General features: G+C 48.8%; 1 protein-coding gene across 1 annotated transcript; it reads left to right on the top strand.

The window, feature by feature from the left end:
• Positions 1-6345: 6345 nt before the first annotated feature.
• On the top strand, positions 6346-9628 carry LOC103650142 (uncharacterized). Its single transcript, XM_008675790.2, has 7 exons — positions 6346-7548; positions 7881-7955; positions 8045-8172; positions 8263-8443; positions 8527-8652; positions 8763-9140; positions 9231-9628. The coding sequence occupies exons 1-7, from the start codon at positions 6880-6882 to the stop codon at positions 9339-9341; spliced, it is 1668 nt and encodes a 555-aa protein (XP_008674012.2). The 5' UTR covers positions 6346-6879; the 3' UTR covers positions 9342-9628.
• Positions 9629-24652: the final 15024 nt, after the last annotated feature.

Genomic DNA, 24652 nt, shown 5'->3' on the forward strand with positions numbered 1-24652 from the left:
GTTAGATTTCTCTAGTTTGATAAACACAATACCTCTCCCCGCAGGAGGGGTGACTAACAAAAGAAAAACGAACGAACCTTGGCACCTAGCCTCGGCAGAGCAATAAATCTGCCCAGACCCCATTAACGGCACAACGGTGAAGCCTACTACACTACAAGTCCCTCTTAATTAATCAGCTAAGGGCACCCCATACCACCCTCATGGTTGTACTGTTTTCCCAGGTGGTCATCCAACGAATAGGTCCTTACGGAGAGGTGCTCAGGAAACAACTTGAGCCTCCTTTAGTGCCACAAATTCATCATCATATCCAGAATAACATCATCGTATCAAAAAGTATTATCATGTTCATTAGTTAAACTAAAGCACTAGCATGGTGTTAATCATAATAGCTCAACCCAAAAAGGTAATTCAAGGACAGGATAAACAGAAAACAAGTCAATCCTTAGGTTGATCATGGTATGCGGGACAATGAATTATAAAGTAAGTAGGACATAATGGGTTAGAGGACACTTGTCTTCACCAAGTTGCTGATCAGGGACTTCTCTTATAACTCCCTCAGGAATCACGGACTGCTCGTTGTTTACGCAAAGCAATCATTCATTCAACATACTTAAGGAATAACAAAAGAACAATACACCAAACATATGCAACAGAGTAAACACAGGTTCAACAGAAAGGTAAAGATAATAAGGTGTTTCCTAAGTTTGGCGTAGGTCACTATGCCAAGTGGTTTATTATTCTCTAACCAAGTCTATCTTGTTATAATACTTGTTCAAATATAGTTAGTTCAGGGATGGGATTACTCATTAGGTAGTGTTAGGTATAAACTTAAGTATTTGAACATTTATTAGAGGTTCTGTAACACCCCGTCCAATCCCTGGCCCGGCGGTACTTACTCCTGGCAGCTCTCTAGGATCATATATCGTCCCCACAGACCAACATGAGTCTTTTGTGCGCACTTTGTCCTCACTCATGCGCACCCGAGAAAACTTCCCGGTCGGTCACCCATCCCAAATTGCTCCAAGCCAAGCACGCTTAACTTGGAGGTTCTTTCGAGATAAGCTTCCGAAAAAGAAGATGCACCTTGTTGATATGATTACTCTATTAATTCTATTAAGCCTTGGGACAGGATATCCCATCTCAGGGGCCAGGATATCACAAGTTCCTACCTTTATTTTATATTTCTATTAAGGTTCCAATAGCATCAACTCTAAACTAGAGATCAACTATAAATTGCGATATAAAAACAGTAGGTGAACATTATTTTAACAGGTAGACAAAAACATGATGAACATTTCGTAATTTGAAGCACCTAATTTGGAGTTCATATGACAAAGTTATGAATTTTGGAAGTTTTGTTATTGAAAACCCTATTTTAAACACATTTCTCTAATTAAATAGAGACCCGAGGGCCTAACTATAAGATTCAAGGGCCTCAGATAAAATAAAAAATGATGGTGGGTTCTATTCTCCTAAACCCGGGGGGGCTCTTTAACAAAAGTACCACGCGAAGGGGTATCGGGCTCCCTCGACCGTTGGATCTCGGATCAATGGTCGAGATTAAAATCGGCAGGGGCGAGCGCGCGGGCACGAAGCGCACACACGACTGACAGGTGGGGCCAGAGGGTCAGCAGCTCAGGGATGGCGTGGGGACTGGCCGGCCAGGCCCAGCGGCAGGGTTGCGGAGTACGAGAATGGTCCTGGGCCATCGGATCTCGGGCGAATGATCAGAATTAGATATGATTTATTTAAAATGGAACCCTTCGATCATAGATGGACGACAGGGATCGGATGGTTCGTCTCGGTTGGTTTTCCCTGACTGCCAGGGATGGCGCCGCCCGTGTTCGTGGCGACGAGTTCACTGGAGATGAGGGGTGCGAGCGCTCCAGGGTTCCTAGGGCGATGGGGATAGCTTGGGAAGGTTAGGGGGAGTGTGGGGAACACGAAGGCATGGATTACATTGGGGCAGGGGCACCAGAAGGTGGCAGCCCATGGCTCGACGACGGCGTCACCTATCTCCGGCGAGGAATCGCACGCAACAGAGAGCAAGGAGGGAAAAGGAGAGGGTAGGGGAGGTTTGTTACCTCAAGGGGAACCTCAGGGGCCTCTTGACGACAGCAGGGGTGCGACAACGGCTCGGGTCGACGACGGCGGCACTATGGCTACGTAGAGGAGGGTGGGTGAGTGCGAGCAGTGGAAATAAGAGGGGGAGAGAATAGATTGGGGTGTGTCCCGAGCTAGGGACGTCGAGGCGGAGCTTACCATGGCAAAGGGCACGACGGGGCCTTAACGTCGGTGGGGAAACGAACTCGGGATGGCGATGAACGGAGGTGGCTCCTCCCTGGCGTGCGCATGGTGCTAGGCTGGGGTGGGGGTTCTGTGGACATGCAAATGAGGGAGGGGAGTGAATGAGGCTCTGGGGCTTTAAGTGGTCCAGGACGAGGTGGTTGCAGACTCGGCGCGGACGTGGGCATAGAGTCCTCGGTGTGCGCGCAGAACGCACGGGCGGACGGTTGGAGGGGACGAGAATGACAGACAGGGTATGTGGGTCAGCGGGGGAGGGCGTGCGCACGAGCTGAGGGTGACAACGCTGATAAGACAGGCCCAGGGGGTAGAGAGGGGGAGGAGCGGGCACACGTGGGTGGGTCGGTTGGCTGAAAGGCCGAGGGGAAGGGGGTTGCGGGCTTCTTTGGGTTTTTCTTTTATTCTGGAATTTGGATTCTCTTTTCTTTTTATTTTCCTTTGAATTCAAATGGAAACGAGCCACAAATTCAAAAAACACATCTCAAGCATATGCATCCAACAAAATTAAAGTTTGGAGTTCGGCATGATGCAACATTTAATACTCCCTTGGAGTTTTGCCTACTAGAGTATAGTTACATTTCGAAATAAAATAACCACTCCTCTACTATAGGAAAGAGAAAAGGAAATGGGGAGAGAAAGGAGAAGAGAGGTAACAAATGAATTTGGTGGATATTAGAGAAGAAATTTTATACCCCCAAATTCAGGGTGTTACACCCGCCCAAGGTTGGCCTCGGCCGAGTCGTGACTTAGGTTCCTCATGCCTTGGTAAGGTTGGGAGCGTGTTTGTTTATGACCCCTTTTTACTCAAGCGTCTAGGTACTTTAGGGTTGTGATCTAGGTACCCCTAATTATGGTACCCGATACTCGGTGGGGACTTGGTCGTTTGCTCTGCCAAGCAGATTTGCTCGGCGGGGTCTTGGTAAATGAGTCAGAGGTTTGTTGGCTTTGCCTTGGGTACCCTGTTCCTGGGTACCCGACATCTTTGTAGCTGCAGAATGTTTCAGTTTATTATCCTACCTATTGTCTGGATATTTTCAATTGTGTTGACTTTTGTACCAACATTTATGCTATATCTAACATTATTTACGCTCAAACTTGAATATTTTATGTTGAAACCTGGTGGCATGCCACCAGTATCCCGACCGGGTTGGTCCCCACACGATTGAACTAAAATCACACACTGGTGCTCCTGGTGGGATCGAGGGTGACTAGTGCGATCTAATGTGTGCATTGATTGGGGCTTCCTATAACTATTGGAAGCCCTAGGCTCCCAATATCCCCCTCATTATATATATATATATATATAGTTATCGTATTAGGAGCCCTGGGCTTCCATAAATGCAGGGAGCCCCGACCAGGCTAGGTGTGCGGGGCGCGGGTCGACGTGGCAGGTGGTGGGAGTACCGCGCGCATGCACCAAGTCAAGGTGGGTCGTACGTGCGCACCCACTATTACCATTTATGCATTCGTTTCATTCGAATTCCGTATGCATAAACGCGTAACTGCCACGGTGAGTCCGCTCATTCCGCGCGGGTTCTCCGGAGTCGTGATGTCGTCCCACGTGGGAATTGACCTCGTTTATACTTGCATATTATGACTCCAACGGTTACATAAATTGACACAGCGATGCGGCATGGTCTGTGTGGTGTAGTATTTGGGATTTATGTTTGTATAATTCGATGTTAACAACTGCGTATCAATTGGGATTTATTATATTACATACTTTGGCGTGGGTCTTGATTAATTCTTTTTTGTAATCTTTTTATGATACTTTGCACAGCTATTTATGCTTAATATGAACACGCAGTAACCAAACCTTCCAACTGACTGTGCGCTGACTAGTGGACCTACAGTCCCGCGCCGCTCCCCCGCGGGCCGACCGAGCCAATATGGTCAACAAGCCAGACCCATCAGACCCCTTTCAATTAATTCCGCTCGGGTCCACCCAAACCCTAAAAAAATCAGCTCCTCCCCGTCGCCGTCATTCGCTCCTGCGATCGCCATCGACGACCGTCCCCACCGCTTCCACCCGCCGTAATCTCCGCGCTTCATCGATTCACCGCCGTCGTTCTCCTCCCCTGGTTCGTTTCCCCTCTCATTCTTTCGAGTTCCCCCACATTCTTTTACATAGTTCAGTCGCTAATGTCCATCAGGTTCGCCACGCCCCTTCTACATCCCTTCAATTGATTCGAAATTAATTGAATCGCCTCATTATATGTAGTATCCGATAATGGCTTCCAATTTTTTCAATTGCATATTTGTTACATACTGTTCATTTTTATATAGGTACTGAATGTTGTTTATAAACAAAATATATATATTTTTTACAATAGCAATCAATAGATTAGTGATGTTATTTTACTGTGTTATTATTGTTATTTCTGAGAGTTATACTACATATAATTTTATGAATTATATTGCATAATTTGTTTATGCACACTATGTATTGTTTTATTTAAATGTGTTTTTTCACATATCTGTTGTTATGCATTCCTTCTTATCATTTATGTTGTCTACATTTGTTGTCATGCACAATATACACACTATACATACCACAACAGTTTCATAATGTTATATTTATTCAATTATTATGTATGCTATAGTATTCTTACCTGATGTTCTTTTTCATTTACGAAGGGTGTTCTACCCCAAAAAATGAAGTTCGTGGATCGTCCTCCGGCTAATCCTAAATGTATAACCATCGAGTCAAGCCAAGAATTATTTAGTGTTGAGATACCACGTCCGGCCTCTATTGGAGTTCCTCCAAACACAAAGCATTCTGATCATCGTCCTGCACCTGTCGAGAAACCATATGTTATTCATGAAGCCAATGAACAAACTGGATCTGGCGATGACGACAATGACTTTATGACACCTACAAAGAAGCGTAATGCTGCTGGAAGTCCTATCAATATCTTACGGAAGACATGCACAAAGAGGCCGAAAGTAGTAGAAACTCCACAGTAGGTTATATGTTATACTTATGTTTTTATATATATTAAATACTAATTAGTATACAATAGTCATGAGCTGATACAACATAATAGATATTATTTAGTAGTATACAGTAAGGATGAATCTAGTCGAAATTTCACGTTAGGTTACAAGGTCTAAATTTCATTTACAATATCATATTTAGTTTACAACCTTTGGCCACCTTTTTTATTGTGTACAGACAATGCAGGTATTATTTATCTAGGTATTATGTTATTTTAGTTGCACCCCGTACATTATGAGTGCTAATTTTATGGCTCATGCCACATTTATTTCATTGTTTTCATACCATTTAACATACATTTTTTCAGAAACTCAATGTTAGATGCAACCCTCAGGATGTTATTATAACCATTAAGATATTGAATGAGAGGCAACGACAAGCCGTTGCTAGAAAAGGATTTTCCAATATTCTTGACATGACCCTTGATACACTGGGTAGCCGATCTCATCTTCGTTGGTTGATGGATAAGTTGGACCACAAGGATATGACTATTCGCCCCGGTCAAGGCAAGGAACTAAAGATTACGAAAGAAACTGTCCACCTTATACTAGGCCTACCAAATGCTGGCGGTGGTAAGCCACTAGGAATCGATGAAGCAGTGGCGGGCAATAACTTGAGGGCTGAACTTGGATTGTCTAAGGTTGAGTTCGTTGTTGCATCTCTTCAGGACCGATTGAGAAAAGGAAACGATGATGACCTCTCTATCAGATGCTTCTTTTTGATATTGTTCAATAGATTGTTGTTCCCCACTTCCAGCTGGGGCATATCTAACCATGAGGTGTTATTGACGCAAGAAATGGACCGTTTCCATGAGACAGACTGGTGCCACTTAATTTTTAACGACCTCTGCGAAGCTGCACAAAAGTGGCATACAAGAAGCACTTCTAACGTGTCCACGACAATATATGGATGCTCAATTGTTATACTAGTAAGTAAATAACATTGGACTGTTCATTTTTTGGCATATCGAATGGAATCTATTTTACTTGCGCAGTTACCATCCCTGATAGTATAAATTAATTATTGTTTTTTTGTAGTTGTACTATTTGGACCACTTGCATGATGCTGCAGCCCCCCAATAAATGTGGCACACCCTGCATAAAATTCTTTGATAAAAACATTATCCAAGCTCTGACAAAAGCTGATAAGAGGAAGCCACGCCAAAGCGGTGAACCTTTTGGCCATTGTGAGGTATGTCATATGTACATAAAACAATAGGAATGTATTACCCTGCATAAATATGCATTTTCTCTTATTATGTGAATGTTTTATGCATGTAGCATCTCTATTAGTTTTCGTACCATTCCGAATAAACTCGTAATAGACACCATATACTTTATTTTTTCAGTTGGTCCCACAATTTATTTATGATTATCTTTCATGTATTTATTTATATTACAAATGTTTTTTAGTTCCGAAGCACTTCTGAAACTTGTTATTCTGCTGTCCCTAGTGTCCAGTTTCAATCAGAGGTCAGTTTATGACAAAACATACATGACATCTATGTGCATAAATAACTTATGTACATTACAGATGTTTTATGTACTATTATATCCATATGTTTCTAACAATTAATTATGACATATGCATTATCATTTATTACATCACAGCATAGGGACAGGACAAACATTTTTGATGTCCCTCGTCCCGATCCTTGTGGTCATCATACTATTCATATCCAGCTCCCATTGATCAAGGATATGCTTTCAAGTAAGATCAAGCAGCTCCAACCACGTGACCGGCCGAAATTCATTGAAAAGTTTGTTGAGTACGATTCTGAAGTTGGCAAAGCGTGTTCCATCATAAAAAGTACTCTTACCAAGATGGTTGTGAAGCAGTATAAACTAGCGGACACATTTGCTGAGTTAATTGTGTCCTTCGCGCGGAGTCTGGTGACCCAGACAATGCTGCGGAAGCGCCTCAAACAGCTAAACCTCCAGATATATCTCAGCATATGTCGTCAGGTTACCTTCCCTCATTGTCATTTTTTTCAATTTATGTACTTAACTCTATGCATTTATCAGTTATTGCTGTTTAAATACTACAACTTTTTAATTACAGAGGCACACATCCATAAGGGTACCCAAAATACTCAGGACCTGACTATGCCATATTCACAACCGAATACGGAGTTGACAGGTACCCAGTTTGAGGAAATACACGAAAAGCAACAACAAATGTGTCGTGCATTTGAGGGCTGCCCTGACGATTTGGAGACGAACACAAACTCAAACGCGGAAAAGCAGGTATTTTATGCAGTCTCATCATGGTTACATTATATGTTAATTTCCAATTTGCATCCAAAATATTAGACAAAACCATAATAATGTATACAAGATTACCATTTTAATGTTGGCAATAATATGCCGAGCGACATAAACATGTCACATTGACATGTACCAGACCGCAACCCTATGAGCTCATATCCGTCTTCCCACTTGTCGATGTTTGACGCCACACCGCAAAAACATGTATATGTTTCATCTTTGTTTTCTCCATTGTAATCTCAATTATCGATTAAATTTAATTGACACATGAATGAGGCTTTAAACATAGTATCATTGTTTTTTTGGGTCAGGGAGGTGACATTGATGCATCTCATGACACTCCAACTTACACGGGCCCCCTTTTTTATCAGACACCTAGTGGTCATGTAAGTACTCCAGTTATACATTTATTGCATGCTTGCTTCTCATAACTCATTCATAAATTACTATACTCTCTACCTGCATTGTGTTTCAGGTTGCATATGGTGAGGAAACACATAGCTTGCACACTACACACGACCACTCTCTGCCACGTTTAACAGAATTGGACTGTGCTCGGTCGCTACGTGATTTTTTGTGCTCCTCAAAACCCGACCCAAACAGGTTTGTCTTTAACTATTAAGTAAAAATAACATGTAGGTTGTTGCTTACATATATAATGAATAACATATCTGTTTTTACATTATTATATAGGAAGATCATAGAATTCGGTGAATGTATTGGAAATTGTCTGGATATTCAACAATCATTTGCAGACGGGATGTGTCTGGATAATGTGTTCATGCAGTGTTTCATCCTGTGTTTTCGCGATGAAGAAATAAATAATTGCTCGTCCATCAACAAAAACAGACTTGTACTGGATGTCAATGTTGGTGTATGTACAATTCATTAATACCTACCTATTTTTGCAATTGTTTACATGCAGTTTTATATGACACAGTAATTATGATTATGCAGACTCTCCTCAATTTTGAGGAGCATGAACGCTACAACAAGTCTCCTCAGATTTTTGATCAAACTGTCCTTGATGCTTATCTGGACAAGACACTGCCCCAGCTGGACAACTTTGTTGACTACAAAACGGTATAAATATTTATCTTTGTATCAACGTTTTTCTATTATGCAATTATATTCATTGCTCACCTACACACTAATGGTATCATTTTGTATCTCTAACTCCTGATATTTGACAGATCATGGTCCCTATACTTCATATGGGACATTGGACATTGTATGTCATCAATATCCAGTTTCTATGCATTCACATTTTAGATTCAAATCCATATGGTCCGGAGTTGGGTGGTACTACATGGAAGATGTTTCATTACTCCCAAAAGGACATAGGCTCCAGGAAATTACCATGGGCTAGGGTTATAATGAACAGATTGAACAAATCTTTGCAACAAGTCCGGCCCAATTCACGCATCCCTAAATTTGGAAATTTCCCAATTGACATGCCACCTGTGTGTCCCACCATGATAGCTGGATCTAATGACTGTGGCTTCTTTGTCATGAGATACATCCAGTACTATGACTATATGGATGGTTCTATCAAGCAATATATACAACGAGTAAGTCATTTTATGGTTTTGCAGTTTGTATTTATACATTCAATATTTCTGATATAACCTATTCACTTCGGGATAATGTGTATTATGCAGGAAAACTATGGTGACCTACGATCTCTGGCTCTATATTACCTCACCTTCCATAACAAGAACAAGTGCCTCCCGTTGCCTCCAGAAATTCAAAGATTCAAGTTTGCACGCTAGTAGTGTCGCTGGATCAACCTTTTGTGAATCGCAACTGTTTGATATGGAACAACCTTTTGTGGCTTCCTTGTTACGGAACAGCATTTTGTGAAGCCCAACTATCTGTTGCATGTCTATGTAACTGTATTGAAACTTTCTATGTTTTTAAACCAAGCTATCAAGCCACTCATGTTTAATGCAGTTCTTAGATAAAACTTCGACCTATGTGTATTAAACAAGTTATGAAACCACTCTTGTATAATGCACTGTTCAGTTCAAACTACGACTATTCGCTCATATTTCTATCAGTGATTTACTCACTAGTTATTGTTATTCTCTGTTTTCTTCACAAATATATTATTCACCAGTATGTGTCACGAATTCTTCTGTACAGACGAATTACGCTGTTTTGTTAGCACAATTACGCAAATTTGCATCCAGTTTACAATAACTTTAATTATAGACACTGCATCATTTTAACTTATACTTTGTCAATAACAATTGGTATCAGATTTATAAACTCGCTCACATGTGTAATAACAATTATGTTACTACATTAATCACAAGTTATTTTGACGTGTGTTTTCTTCACAAAGACATTTTTAGCCGGTTTTTGGCCACCAAGATTTGTACAGTGTCGATTTACGCTGTTTCATAACACAATTACGCATATTTTGTATACAGTTTACAAAACCTTCCATTTCATGCAGTACATCATTATTACTTATACTTTGTGAATATCGACTGGTTCTAGCATGTATAAATTCATCCATATTTCTAATAACAAGTATGGCACTACATTACATTTGTCATAAAATATGAAATCATCTACTCCCCACTAGATGAATCATTGTCTGTGACACCACCGCAATGTTTTTTTGAAGTGCATGTCTCATTCCAATTTGGAGCATTAGATGAACCCTTGTTCCTAGAACCTATGGGCCGCCCTCTCTTTCGACCAGTAAGGCTGGCCAACCGAAGCCTATTCTCCTCCACAGATAGACAAGTGCGACTATTGTGACCATCAGCAATGCCACACCTTTGACACTTTCTGTTCTTTTGCTTGTCTCCTTTTGCCCCCAACTTAATAACTCTTTTTTTTGTTATCATTGATTGTTCTGCCCTTTGGCTTCGCGTTATCTGGTCTTCTCAAGCTTACTCCACTCACATTAAAATCTAGCTTCTACAATTAAGAAAAAAATATGATATCATTTAAATATTAGTACATAAATCTACTTATTTGTACGTAATTTTAAATAATACCCATGCACATGTGTTTGTAATAATTCCATTACCTTTTTAATCGTCATATTTGTTGCACACTCATCTCTCAGTGGTATGCCAGTGGTCAATTGTCCAACATCGTGCTGCACACATATACCATTGATGTTAAATTCATAATCAGCATCAAGGTCCAATCATTACTATTTTGTATTGTAACAACTTTTCCTATTTTATAATCATGTATTACCTGTTCCAATATTTGTTGCGGCATAGCACATTGGGTATCGCACACATCACCTTCTTGTAAAGTAGGCACCAATTGAATTTCCTGACAAATCATACAATTGGCAATAAATAGTTGTGTTTATAACAAACAATACACACCATTATACATAGTAAACATCATATAAAATATGTATACATACACCAGCTTGCGCCCTTCTTGTCGTTAGATTATCTCCTGTCATGTCTCTTACATCATCCCTGTCGCCCTGTATTAGGCAAGTTTCTCATATTTCCCATTTACCAAAACTAAAAACTTAGTATATCAATTAAAATACATGGCTATATCAATTAATATATTAAATATTTGCATTCCTTCGCCATCACTAGTACTATCATCACCTTCTATATCTGGCTCCAACCGTGAAAGTAGCAAAAGCAGTTCATCCATCATCTCTAGGGCTCTATCATGTCCAGCCTTTGAAAGACTTGTATGATGTACTACTTTCATTAACTTTTTAAGCAACATCTTTTGCCTATATGATCTAGTCTCACCGTCTTTACCCTTCAAATTTTTATCATCCCTTGAAAAAGTCACATCTTGTATAGCAGAGTAGGTGTATCTCTGAAGGATGTATTTCGAAGGTATTCGATCAATTTGAAGATGCATAAATGTTTGTAACAGATGCACACAAAGCAGACCTACAGCAAAACATGTAAAAAATGTGTTCGTTTATTTTCGCTCATTATAATTAAACATTTTTATACAACAATTACCCAATATGACATACCTGTATGCTCCCAATGCTTGCATTCACATTCATACTTTCTAGCTTCTACATCAGCCATTACTTTGAATTGGTGTTGCCTCCACACAATCTTATTCGACCTTGAAGTATGCTGAACCACCCAATCATTCACACCCCCATCTGGATCATGTGTTATCTTGTATGCAGTAGCATATTTCAAAGACTCGTGAAACTTATTCATTACAACCCTTGTGTATGTCCTCGCTACACGTATCTCAAACATATACAATGTATTTGTTTCCTTTTGGCCCTACAGTAGACAGATATAGACGTTATAATACGGTACTTTAAATATTATGACACAGTAATATTCTACGTACTCACCATGCATCCTAGTGCCTCTTTTGCCTCTTTCATCTTCCTACTGTGTAGAAGCTTCAACATTTCCTTGGCGAATTAATGTAGTGGCGTGTTTGCATCGACATGAGCACTTTTTACGAGTTTGTTCATGCTCTCGCTACGCTGTGTAGAGACCATCAATCCACAATAATCATGTTTGAAAAAAGCTGGTATCCAATCATTACGAATTTCATACATTCTGGAAAGACTGATGTTATCATGTAGATGGAAATCATCAATCAGCATTGCCCAGGCAGTCTCAAACTCAGTTACAGTTAAAGGATGATGTATTATAGATTGGAACCTTGTTTTGAAATCATCTTCCTCAAATCTAGCGTACAACTCGTTTAAATACGACATATACCTGTTCTGAACATGCCACAAACACAAATGATGGATTGTGTTTGGAAATACCCTGCCTAGTGCAACTGGCATTGCTGGATCTTGATCTGAAATCATAAATTTTCACAACATTATGCAACACATTACCAACTATAATTGCATTCAATACAATCATAGTAGAACGTAATAATTGTTAAGCTTATTAATCATACATGTAAGCATTACTCGTGGTCCTTTAGCTCCCATGCACGTTTTGAATGCATTGAAAACCCACTCGAATGTGTCTACAGTTTCGTCACCCAACAATGTGAAACCAAATATGGTGCACTGCAGATGGTGGTCACAACCAACAAACATTCCCAGGGGTTTGTCATATAGATTTGTCTTATGAGTTGTATCAAAGGTAACTGCATCTCCAAAGTCAATGTAATCTGCTTGCTGGCTAGCATGGGACCAAAAAATGCTCAAAATCTTTCCTTCTTGGTCTAGTTGAAAGTCAGAGAAAAACTGTGGGTTATCTTTTTTACACAATGCAAAAAAAAGGTAGGAGCTTAGACACATCATTGACATTTCTTTCTCTTTGTCGCGCTTTCTTCCTGTGAACATTAAACAATATGCCATACATCAATACGTACACAACGTCATTATGTCATTATGTCAGTGTAAATAACAATATCACTTACATGTTAATCATGTCTTGTGTAGTTAACGGTACATTCTCTGGTCCACCATGCATTTCTGAAACAAAATCTATAATACAATGTTGTGGAATCCTGCTTTCTTGCATCGCACCTAAGGAACTCCATGTATTCTGGATCATGTGTCTTGTTGCACTGTAACTGATTCTTTTCTGTATTCTTTTTGAAGAACTCATGATTATGTTCCAAATGAATAAGATCAATCCGCACTGAAATTATATTCTCTTTGGCATCGTCATAGTTTTTTTAAGTTTCATTCCAGCTTTGCATTGTGTTCGCTTGGAAATTGTATTTCGCACTTTTGGATTACCATATCCTCTTTCGGCACGCTTGCCTTCCATTAAACAATTCAACCATTTGCAATTTTTATCTCCCTATATCTCTTCAATGGAAATCCAACTTCATATGCATATCGGCTATATAATTGGTACGCCTCGTCCACATTACTAAATGCCATACCGACCTTGGGTACTAATCGTTGATCTATACTATCATCCTATTCAATTAATGGAGTCGTCATGCAGTGCACATATATAAAAAATAATCCTACAGCATGGTGAATTTATAGGAATTCATAAATTACACGGACTGTATATATAATACATGTGTATTCAGTTAAATCATAACTAGCACGGACTGTATAACAAATACATGGGTGTTCCTTTGAACTTACATGGCTTTGGAGAATGTGTGGTGTGTCCTGCTCATGTTCACCAATTGTCCTCATCGGTATCCGCTGAGTTGTTCTCACCAAACTTGGTTGAACTGTGTTGGTGTCTTCAAGAATTCCTGGCGCCGGTAACGCAACCGGGGGAGTTACCGTATGCCGGCCATCGGTTGTACAGGGTGTCGTCGCCGTCGTAGCTTCTCCACACTTCTCCGATCCCCTGGCCGTCTCCATTGTGTATGCCCTAACTCTCCCAGAGCTCTGAACAAAAACGTCTGCGGCTGTGTGTAGCTCGTATTTTTTCCAGCTAATCTCCTATACTCGCCTAAACCGCTCTGACCTATATTCATGGCATGATCTAATATCCTCCGCGATTTTCTCCGCAGTCTGCATGTCGCGAGATTTACGTGAACGACACGTTATGATTACCTGCCTATTGTGTTACATTTCCATAAACATGGCTCACCCCAACGTGCGACCGCCCCACGTTCCCGGATGACGCACGCGTCACCCCCACTACCCGATCTGACCACACACGTCGCGTTAGATGATTATTTATTTGTTATTAGTAATTTAAACAAGCATAAAAGTCTAACCACCTCCCACTCACGTCGAACTATGCCAATTTACGCAGTCAATAACGGCAAAATACGCAAGCATAAACGCGCGACCCACGTCTCTGTACCCGAGCCCCTCCCCACGTTACCATTTACGCATCTGTTTGATTCAAATTCTGTATGCATAAACTCCCTACCTTTGACTCGGTGCATGCGCGCGGTACTCCCACCCCCTGCCACGTCGTCCCGCGCCCGCACACCTAGCCTGGCCGGGGCTCTCTCTAGTAATGGAAGCCCTGGGCTTCCATTACCTCGTCCCTATATATATATATATATATATATATATATATATATATATATATATATATATATATATATATATATATATATATGTGTGTGTGTGTGTGTGTGTGTGTGTGTGTGTGTGTCTGTGTGTGTGTGTGTGTGTGTGTGTGTGTGTGTGTGGCACGTGCGCGTACATGGGTGTGTGTTGTATCTTTGTAGCACATATATTTTTGTCATGAAAAATTCTCAGCCAACTTGTAATCCTCTAAATGTAGCTTCTTCCAATTTTTTTATCTTGTTATACTTCTCATCATATGCAAGTTCACTCTCATGATTTCATTTTGGATGCATGCATTTGTGCATAAGAAGTTTACATATGTCTGTTACGCTTCTCGATATTTGCTTTTAGGTGACTAAGCCTTTTGCCACCAGTCTTGTCATTCTTTAATTAGGGTTTAATGTCAAGCTCAAGAATAATGAATATATTTATTAAAGTAACCCTAAACCCAACTAATTTGAGTCATAACCCTAAACTATTTTGAGTCACGACCCTAAATCTTAAACGATGTAGGCATTATGGACTACATGAAAAACGAAAAACATGGACAAACATCATTTTCTATATATCAAGCTTGCTAGTGTTTAGGAAATGTAAACTCTATAATGAAGATACACAAGAATAATACCACAAGCTAAATAGTCAAGAATAATGGTATAACAAAGCTTTGGTTTCTGATGTGCTCACTAAGATTTTGATGGTGATGATAAGGTATCTGTCGGCGTTTCGAGACCGGGGGGTCCCTGGACCGACGAGTGAAAATGTCACCGCGTGCCCCAGCCCAGATGGGTCGGCGCGAGATGGAACGCGAAGGGGGGAAAAAAGGCAGCCGGAGCGAGAGAGAGAGGTGGAAATCCCGCGGCCTTCGTGTTTGTCCCGCGCCCAGGTCGGGTGCGCTTGCAGTAGGGGGTTACAAGCGTCCACGCGGGAGAGGGAGCGAGCGGCCTCACGCGAGCGCCCGTCCCGTCCTCTTCCCCGCGCGGCCAACCCTCTGTAAGAGGGCCCTGGTCCTTCCTTTTATAGGCGTAAGGAGAGGATCCAGGTGTACAATGGGGGTGTAGCAGAGTGCTAACGTGTCTAGCGGAGGAGAGCTAGCGCCCTAAGTACATGCCATCGTGGCAGCCGGAGAGGTTTTGGCACCCAGTTCGTGTGGTGTCGTGGCCGTCGGAGGAGCGCTGGAGCCTGGCGGAAGGACAGCTGTCGGGGCTGTTGAGTCCTTGCTGACGTCCTCTTGCTTCCGTAAGGGGGCTGAGAGCCGCCGTCGTCATAGAGCGTGCGGGGTGCCATCATTACTTGTCTGGCGGAGCGAGCCAGATGGGACGCCGGTCTTGTTCCCCGTAGCCTGAGTCAGCTTGGGGTAGGGTAATGATGGCGCCTCTTGTTGACGAGGTCGGTCCGCGCCCTAGGTTGGGCGATGTGGAGGCTCCTCCGAGGTCGAGGTCGAGTCTGTCTTCCGTGGCCGAGGTCGAATCCGAGCCCCTGGATCGGGCGAGGTGGAGACCGTCGGCTAAAGCCAGGGCTGAGTCCGAGCCCTAGGGTCGCACGAAGCGGAGTTCGTCGTCTTCCGGGCTGAGCCCGAGTCCGAGCCCTGGGGTCGGGCGGATCGGAGTTCGCCGTCTTCCGGGGCTGAGCCCAAGTCCGAGCCCTGGGTCGGGCGGAGCGGAGTTCGCCGTCTTCCGGGGCTGAGCCCAAGTCCGAGCCCTGGGTCGGGCGGAGCGGAGTTCGCCGTCTTCCGGGGCTGAGCCCGAGTCTGAACCCTGGGTCGGGCGGAGCGGAGTTCACCGTCTTCCGGGGCTGAGCCCGAGTCCGAGCCCTGGGTCGGGCGGAGCGGAGTTTCCTATGGTGCCTGAGGCCGGGCCTGACTGCCTGTCAGCCTCACTCTGTCGAGTGGCACAGCAGTCGGAGCGGTGCAGGCGGCGCTGTCCTTCTGTCAGGCCGGTCAGTGGAGCGGCGAAGTGACTGCGGTCACTTCGGCTCTGTCGACTGGAGGACGTGCGTCAGGATAAAGGTGTCAGGCCGCCTTTGCATTAAATGCCCCTGCGATTTGGTCGGTTGGCGTGGCGATTTGGTCAGGGTTGCTTCTTGGCGAAGACTGGGCCTCGGGCGATCCAGAAGTTTGTTCGTTGCTGGAGGGGGCCTCGGGCGAGACGGAGATCCTCCGGGGTCGGCTGCCCTTGCCCGAGGCTGGGCTCGGGCGAGGCGTGATCGAGTCCCTCGAATGGACCGATCCCTGGCTTAGTCGCACCCATCAGGCCTTTGCAGCTTTGTGCTGATGGGGGTTACCAGCTGAGAATTAGGAGCCTTGAGGGTACCCCTAATTATGGTCCCCGACAGTAGCCCCCGAGCCTCGAAGGGAGTGTTAACACTCGCTTGGAGGCTTTTGTCGCACTTTTTTGCAAGGGGACCAGCCTTTCTCGGTTGCGTTTTGTTTCGGTGGGTGCGCGCGAGCGCACCCGCCGGGTGTAGCCCTCGAGGCCTCGGAGGAGTGGTTTGACTCCTCTGAGGTCTTAATGCCTCGCGCAATGCTTCGGCTGGTCTGGTTGTTCCCTCATGCGAGCTGGCCGTAGCCCGGGTGCACGGTCGGGTCCCAAGTTCTCGGGCTGGTATGTTGACGCTGTCAACGGTTTGGCCGAAGCCGGGTTCGTCAGAGCAGCCCCCGAGCCTCTGCACAGGGCGAGAGGACGGTCAGGGACACACTCGACTTTTTAACATACGCCCCTGCGTCGCCTTTTCGCAAGGAGGAGGGGGGAAAGCGCCATGTTGCCCTCGGAGGGCGCCGAACATGGTGTCTCCGATGAGCTGCTGGCGGGTAATCCGAGCGGACGTCTGTGCCCCATTTGTTAGGGGTCGGCTAGAGGCCCAGAGGCGCGCCCAAAAGTACCTGCGGGTGATCTGCCGGACCCGGTCCCCTGTCGACGGGGTCCGAGGGCTCGACGCCTCCCTCTGATGGGATTCCGTTACAAGATCGTTCCCGCTGGTCTCGGAAATGTCCTAGGGTACCTCGGGAGCGTAGCCCGAGCCTCGGTTATGTATCGAATGTACCCAGGGTCATCCCTCGCTCTATGTCTGAGGCGGCTGTGAACCCTTCGAGGGTCAGCCTTCGAACCCCTGATCAGTAGTGGGCGCGGAGCCAGAGTGGCCTGAGGCGGCCGTTGAACCCTTCCGAGGGGCCTGCCTTCGAACCTCTGACCAGTAGTAGGTGTGGAGCCCACGCGCTCTGAGGCGGCTGTTAAACCCCTCCGAGGGGTCAGCCTTCGAACCTCTGATCAGTAGGGAGGCTCGGAGCCTGTTTCCTTCACGGAGAAGGATCCTTTTCGGGGTATCCCCCTTTCCCGGTCCCTGTTGTAAGAGAGAGAAAGAGGAAAAGAAAAAGGATACGAAATCGAATGACGTGGCGTACCTTTTTTGACGCGGTCATTATGGCGAAGGTGAAGCGTCGCTCGCTTCTCCTGCCAAAGGCGCCGCCTGTCGCGCCACGGAGTTAATGCGACGGAGCGGGCGGTTCGCGAGGTGGCCGTTGCGCGTGCGCGAGCCGTTCGAGGAACGGTCGTTTCGCTTTGGGTTTTTGAATCCCGCGGCGGGTCCGGGCGAAACGTTGAACGGGTCTCGCCTTGGTCTTTATATACTCGGGGGAGGGTCTGGCGACGATTCTTTGCTCCGCTTCTCACCTCCTCCTTAGGTTTTCGCAACCTGAGAGGTTTAGCCAGAGAAAAAGAAACCGCCCACCTAGTCCTTTCCGCCGCCACCCCTTTTGCTCGGTGATGGCCGACCGAGTGACCATCATCTCGCCGCGCGATCCATGGCCTTTCTCCACGGTCACAACAGATGACCTAGAGGATCTTGTTGCCGAGGGTTTACTTCGCCCTCTCTCTGATGAGAGGCAGCCGGAGTGGATTCCTCCTGCGAGCGGAGCCGCCCCGTCCCCGCCGCCGGGGTACGTCGTGAGCTTCGTCTCCTTCCACGAGCGGGGGTTCGGTGTGCCGGCAAGCCGCTTCATGCGGGCGATCCTGTACAACTATGAGGTGGAGTGGCACAACCTCAGCCCCAACTCCATCTCGCAAGCTGCCATCTTCGTAGCGGTGTGCGAAGGATACTTGGGGATCGCCCCCACTGGGACTTGTGGACTCATCTCTTTTCCGTGGAGCTTTTTGCTTCGCCGACGGGGGAGAGAAGGGTCCGCGCGGCAGCGCGGGCCGGCGGTTGCATCCTCCAGCTGAGGCAGTCGCGGGCGTCGCTGTACATCCCCGCCATCCTTGCGTCCTCGAATAAAGGGTGGCAGCGCCGGTGGTTCTACCTCCGGAATGACGGCGAGATGCTCCCGCCGTTTTCTCAGCGAGTGGTCACCGCCGCCGCCGATGCCTGGCGCTACGGGACCCCGCACGACAGACAGAAGAACCTCGAGCCCCTTCTCAAGGCCCTGGAGGTGTTGCGGAAAGGAGGACTCACCGCTACGGGAGTGATTGCCGCCATTCACCGCCGTAGGATGCTTCCCTTGGCGGAGCGGCGGTTGCCGCTTTGGGAGATGACGCCGGAGGCTGACTTGGAGGGCTCGCGGATGTCCTCGGATCCTCTTCCCATCGACGTTCTCCACGGGCGGGTGGTCGTCGCGTTGGGAAAACCGGACGCCAGTGCCTTCTCTCAGCCCTTGATGCGCCCCGACCACGGGTGTGTGACCCTGGTGAGTGTCTGCTCCTTTCTTCTCCTTGCGTCAGGTTGCCCTTGGTCGTTACGGTCGGGATTTCCATCCGTCCCCAGGAGGTAGGGTGGCACAAGCCTTCCCGGCCATGGGTCCCGGAGGACGCAGTGGGCCGAGCAGCGCGGCGGGTTGCCGCGGAGGAGAAGAAGAAAAAGAAGGACGCGGAGAAGGCCCGTGCCCGTGAGCAGACGCGGGCCCGATACACCTTGGAAAAGCTCCGTCGTTGGCAGGAGAGGGAGGGTCTCCCGAGGGAGCCATCACCGGAAACGCCTGACGACGATGATGATGATGAAGATGATGACGAGGATGACGACATGGCTGCCCGCCTCGGCCTCAGCCCGGGTTTGGGGCTAGGCCAGGAGTCATCAAGCCAGCCACCGAGTGGGCTGGCGCCGTCAGTTCCCGGAGTCGGGACGCCGAGGTCCCGGCCCGAAGAGCGGGGGCAGACCGAGGGGGTACTTGACCCCTCGGTCAGGGAAGTTGAGGTGACCCCGGGGAGTCAGGCCGAGGCGTCTGTTCCTCGGGAGCCGTCGGCCACGCCGGCAGCGCAGGAGGGCGACCCTCAGGTCGTCATGGCATCGCCTGGGCAGCCCGTCTCCCGGGCGTCCAAGGTGCCCAAGGCGAGGGCGGTACCGAAGCTGGCGGCGAGGCGGACCTCGGCGGTGCCTTCGGGGGTCGAGATCCGAGAGGCCTCTCCTCAGGCACGGTTGATCATGGCCCGGAGCGGGTAAGTATCTTGGAATGTCTTTGTCCTGGCTTCTCATTCGTATGTCCCGACCGTGACTTTTCTTTCCGCCTCAGCAAGCGAAGCCATGGCCTGACCGATCTAGCTCCCCGGAAAGCCCTTAAGACGGCGTCGGCTTCCGCAGCCGGTGCCGCGCCGGGCCTCGCTGTTCAGCTGACCTTCTCGCAAGGCGCTCCACAGCGGGGGGCTCAGGCGGCACCAGTCGCCGTGGAGCGAGTTCCCGAGGCCGGCTCTTCTGCCGAGGTGGCCATCGTGCTGGGGGAGGCGGCTGGCACGGACGTGGCCTCGGGCCCACCAGACATGTCGCCGGTGCTGGCGCTAGCTGCCACTGAAGCCGCTGCCGTCCTAGTCGGGGAGCGGCCTGTCACCGCCGACGCTGAGATGGCCGAGGCGTCGACGCTCGGTGCCTCGGAGGAGGGGCGTGGAAACGCGATCCGTCCCACCGAGCGGCAGCCTTGTCCCCGCGCGGCGGAGCTCTGAGAGGCGGCGCCAGTTGCTCCGGTTTCGGACCCGTGAGGCTTCGGATCCCTTCTTCGTTCTTGACGATGAGCGGGAGGAGCAGTCTTGGGACGAGCTCCGCGAGTGTGCCGAGGCAACGGTGGGGTCGCTCCAGTCATCGCTGGAAGTCTTCTGCAGGAATGTCCCCAAGATCCTCCAGGTAATGGTTCCAGGCATACCTTTTTTGTGACCAAGGCGTCTTTTGTGACGCCCCGCTTCCTTCCCTCAGGATCTGACGGATCTGAGTGCCGCCAAGTCGTCGTTCATCCGCCACGAGGTCGATATCTGGGGCTCGCTGCGATCCCTGAGGACCTCGCTTGCCGGGGCTACTGCGCGCCTCTCCCAGCAGGGCGCCGAGGTGGCGGACCTTCGGTTGCTCTGCGCCGATCTGAGGGCAGAGGCGGCAGCGGCACGCGCAGAGGCGGCAGCGGCACGCGCAGAGGTGCAGCGACGGCAGTCGGAGTTCGACCAGGTCGCCAATGAGCGAGACCAATCCCGGGGCCGGGCTGCCGAGGCTGAAAGCCGGGCTGGAGCCCTTGCAGCAGACCTAGTCGTAGCCCAGGCCGCAGCTTCGGAGCAGCGTGCCCGAGCCGGAGGTATGTCCTGGTCATTTCCGGTTTTTGTTTCAGCTTGTTTCCTCCGCTTGTGTTTGAGGCCTTGCGCTCTGGCTGTTTGCAGAGCTTGAGTCCGCCCTTGATGAGTCCACCAGGGCGCTTGCCGGGGCGGCCGAGCAGAGGGAGGCCGACAACGCGGCCATGTCCGAGGCCATCTCGGACTTCTGCCGGGTCTTTGGCTTCGGCGTCCCCTCAGGAAGCTCCCCTCAAAGTCGCCTGCAGGCCTTGGGCGATCACGTGCGCGGCAGACTCCGCGAGGCGCTACACCACGGCGTCAGGCGGGCCTTCACCGTGCTCGCTTTCCACTACGTCGTGGATCTGGAGCGGGTTAGCGAGGGGTATTGCCTTCCTGACGAAGATGAAGCCGCCCTGGCTGAAGTCCAGAGGCTCGACGCGGCCGCCGCGGGTCCGAGCGCAGTGCTGGCGACCACCTTCGAGGCAGAGATCCTCCCGCCTGCGCCGTCGTCCGAAGCCGGGGTGGACTTTGCCGAGGGCGAGGATGAAGCCGAAGGCGCGGCTCCTTCCCCGGGCGACGCCTAACTTTGTCGGAGCAGTTTCCTTTGAATGCACGTGTGTCTTTTTGTGGCCGCTGAGGCCTGAACACTTTATTATCGTAGCATAAAGTCGTGCCCCTTTTCCTTTCATTTTGCTTGTCCGGCCCCGCCCGTTAGTAGCAGGGTGGCTTGCCCAAGTAGGAGTTATTTTTCGTGGTGGGTGACGAGTGAGGTATCCGTAACCCAGAGGCGTAGGAGTCCCTCGGCTCAGTCAGCCTTGCCACTTATATGCACCCGCGTTCGCTTCTTGGGGTCCTGCTTCCGACATAGGCGGGGGAACGCAGAAGCCTTTTTGATTGAAAATTTTGATGCAGAGGGGGTTCCCCCCTTCTAGCCCCCGAGGGAGGGTCGGGCTTTGCCGAGGCAAGGCTGACCCTTCCTTGATGACCAAATTTTGTGTGGGAACGAGGTATACGAAAATCTTGAACACATCTCTAGGGTATAAGCGACGTAGCTGTTGGATGTTCGAAGTGTTGGTGTAGACCTCGCCTTGACGGTCGGTCGGCTTGTTCGTTCCAAGCTTCAGAACTTTGGCGATGACGAACAGCCCTTCCCAGGGGTGCGTGTAGCCCCCGGTGCCTTCTGCAAGGGGTGGTTCTGCCTTGCGTAGAACTGACACCCTTCGCAGGTGTGGACGATTCGAGTGGCGTCGGCCACCGCCGTCGGCTAGTAGAAACCTTGTCGGAAGGCGTTTCCGACTGCGGCGGTAGAGCTCCTTCCCATCTCCCAACAAGACAAACGACTTGGCGCGCCGCGCTAACCATCGAGCTTCGGCTCGGTCGAGGGGTAGCTCTCCTCGGTGGAGATATTGCAGGTGCGGGGTCTGCCAGTTTCGATTAGGCGTGACCCCGCTTCGCTCCTCCTCGACGCGCAGTGCCTCACCCTCGGGGGCCGAGGGTACCTCGGGCTGAACCGAGGGTGCCTCGGGCCGAGCTGAGGGTGCCTCGGACCGAGCCGAGGGTGCCTTGGACCGAGCCGAGGGTGCCTCGGATCGAGCCGAGGGTGCCTCGGACTGAGCTGAGGGTGCCTCGGGCTGGGCCGAGGGTGCCTCGGGCTCGGGCGTGTCATCGATCTTGACGGAGGGTTGATGCAGGTCTCGGGAGAAGACGTCCGGGGGAACCGTTGTTCGCCCCGAGGCTATTTTAGCCAGCTCGTCCGCAGTCTCGTTGTAGCACCGGGCGATGTGGTTGAGCTCGAGCCCGTAGAACTTGTCTTCCAGGCGTCGAACCTCATCGCAGTAGGCTTCCATCTTCGGGTCGCGGCAGTGGGAGTTCTTCATGACTTGGTCGATGACGAGTTGTGAGTCACCGCGAGCGTCGAGGCATCGGACCCCTAGCTCAATGGCGATGCGCAACCCGTTGACCAGAGCCTCGTACTCAGCCACATTGTTGGACGTCGGGAAGTGGAGGCGTAGCACGTAGCGTAGATGCTTTCCGAGGGGCGAGATGAAGAGTAGGCCTGCGCCGGCTCCTGTCTTCATCAGCGACCCATCGAAGAACATGGTCCAGAGTTCCGGTTGGATCGGAGCTGTTGGGAGCTGGGTGTCGACCCATTCAGTCACGATGTCCGCTAAGACCAGGGACTTGATGGCCTTCCGAGGGGCGAACGAGACTGTTTCGCCCATGATTTCCACCGCCCACTTTGCGATTCAACCCGAGGCCTCTCGGCACTGGATGATCTCCCCCAGGGGGAAGGATGACACCACAGTTACCGGATGAGACTCGAAGTAGTGTCGCAACTTCCGCCGCGTCAGGATCGCCACGTATAGCAGCTTCTGAACTTGTGGGTAGCGGATCTTGGTCTCGGACAGTACCTCGCTGATGAAGTAGACTGGCCTCTGGACGGGCAATGCATGCCCCTCTTCTCGTCTCTCAACCACGATCGCGGCGCTAACCACCTGAGTGGTCGCGGCGACGTAGATCAAGAGGGCTTCTCCGGCAGCGGGGGGCACCAAGATGGGCGCATTCGTGAGGAGCGCCTTCAGGTTCCCGAGGGCTTCCTCGGCCTCAGGGGTCCAAGTGAAGCACTCGGCCTTCCTTAAGAGGCGGTACAGAGGCAGGCCTCTTTCGCCGAGGTGTGAGATGAAGCGGCTCAGAGCCGCAAGACATCCCATGACTCTCTGTACGCCCTTCAAGTCCTTGATGGGCCCCATGCTGGTGTTGGCTTTGATGCCCCATTCGGAGACAATGAACCCCAAGAGCATGCCTCGGGGTACCCCGAAGACACACTTTTCGGGATTGAGCTTCACACCTTTCGCCTTGAGACATCGGAATGTCACTTCAAGGTCGGAAAGGAGGTCGAAGGCTTTCCTCGTCTTGACTACGATGTCATCGACGTAGGCCTCGACCGTCCGGCCGATGTGTTCGCCGAACACATGGTTCATGCACCGCTGGTACGTCGCACCCGCATTCCTCAAGCCGAACGGCATGGTGACATAGCAGTACATGCCGAAGGGCGTGATGAAAGAAGTCGCGAGCTGGTCAGACTCCTTCATCCTGATTTGGTGATACCCTGAGTAGGCATCGAGGAAAGACAGGGTTTCGCACCCAGCATTGGAATCCACGATTTGATCGATGCGAGGCAGAGGGTAGGGAACCTTCGGACATGCTTTGTTTAGACCAGTGTAGTCTACACACATCCACCATTTCCCTCCTTTCTTTCTCACAAGCACAGGGTTGGCAAGCCATTCGGGATGGAATACCTCTTTGATGAACCTTGCCGCCATTAGCTTGTGGATCTCCTCGCCTATGGCTCTGCGCTTTTCTTCGTCGAATCGGCGTAGAGGCTGCTTGACGGGTCGGGTTCCAGCTCGGATATCCAGCGAGTGCTCGGCGACATCCCTCGGTATGCCAGGCATGTCCGAGGGACTCCACGTGAAAACATCGGCGTTTGCGTGGAGAAAGTCGATGAGCACTGCTTCCTATTTGGGGTCGAGCTCGGAGCCGATCCGGATCTGCTTGGAGGCGTCGCTGCTAGGGTCGAGGGGGACGGACTTAACCGTCTCCGCTGGCTCGAAGTTGCCGG

Source organism: Zea mays, chromosome 3 (genome assembly GCF_902167145.1).
Source record: "Zea mays cultivar B73 chromosome 3, Zm-B73-REFERENCE-NAM-5.0, whole genome shotgun sequence".
In the NCBI taxonomy this organism is placed as follows: domain Eukaryota; kingdom Viridiplantae; phylum Streptophyta; class Magnoliopsida; order Poales; family Poaceae; genus Zea; species Zea mays.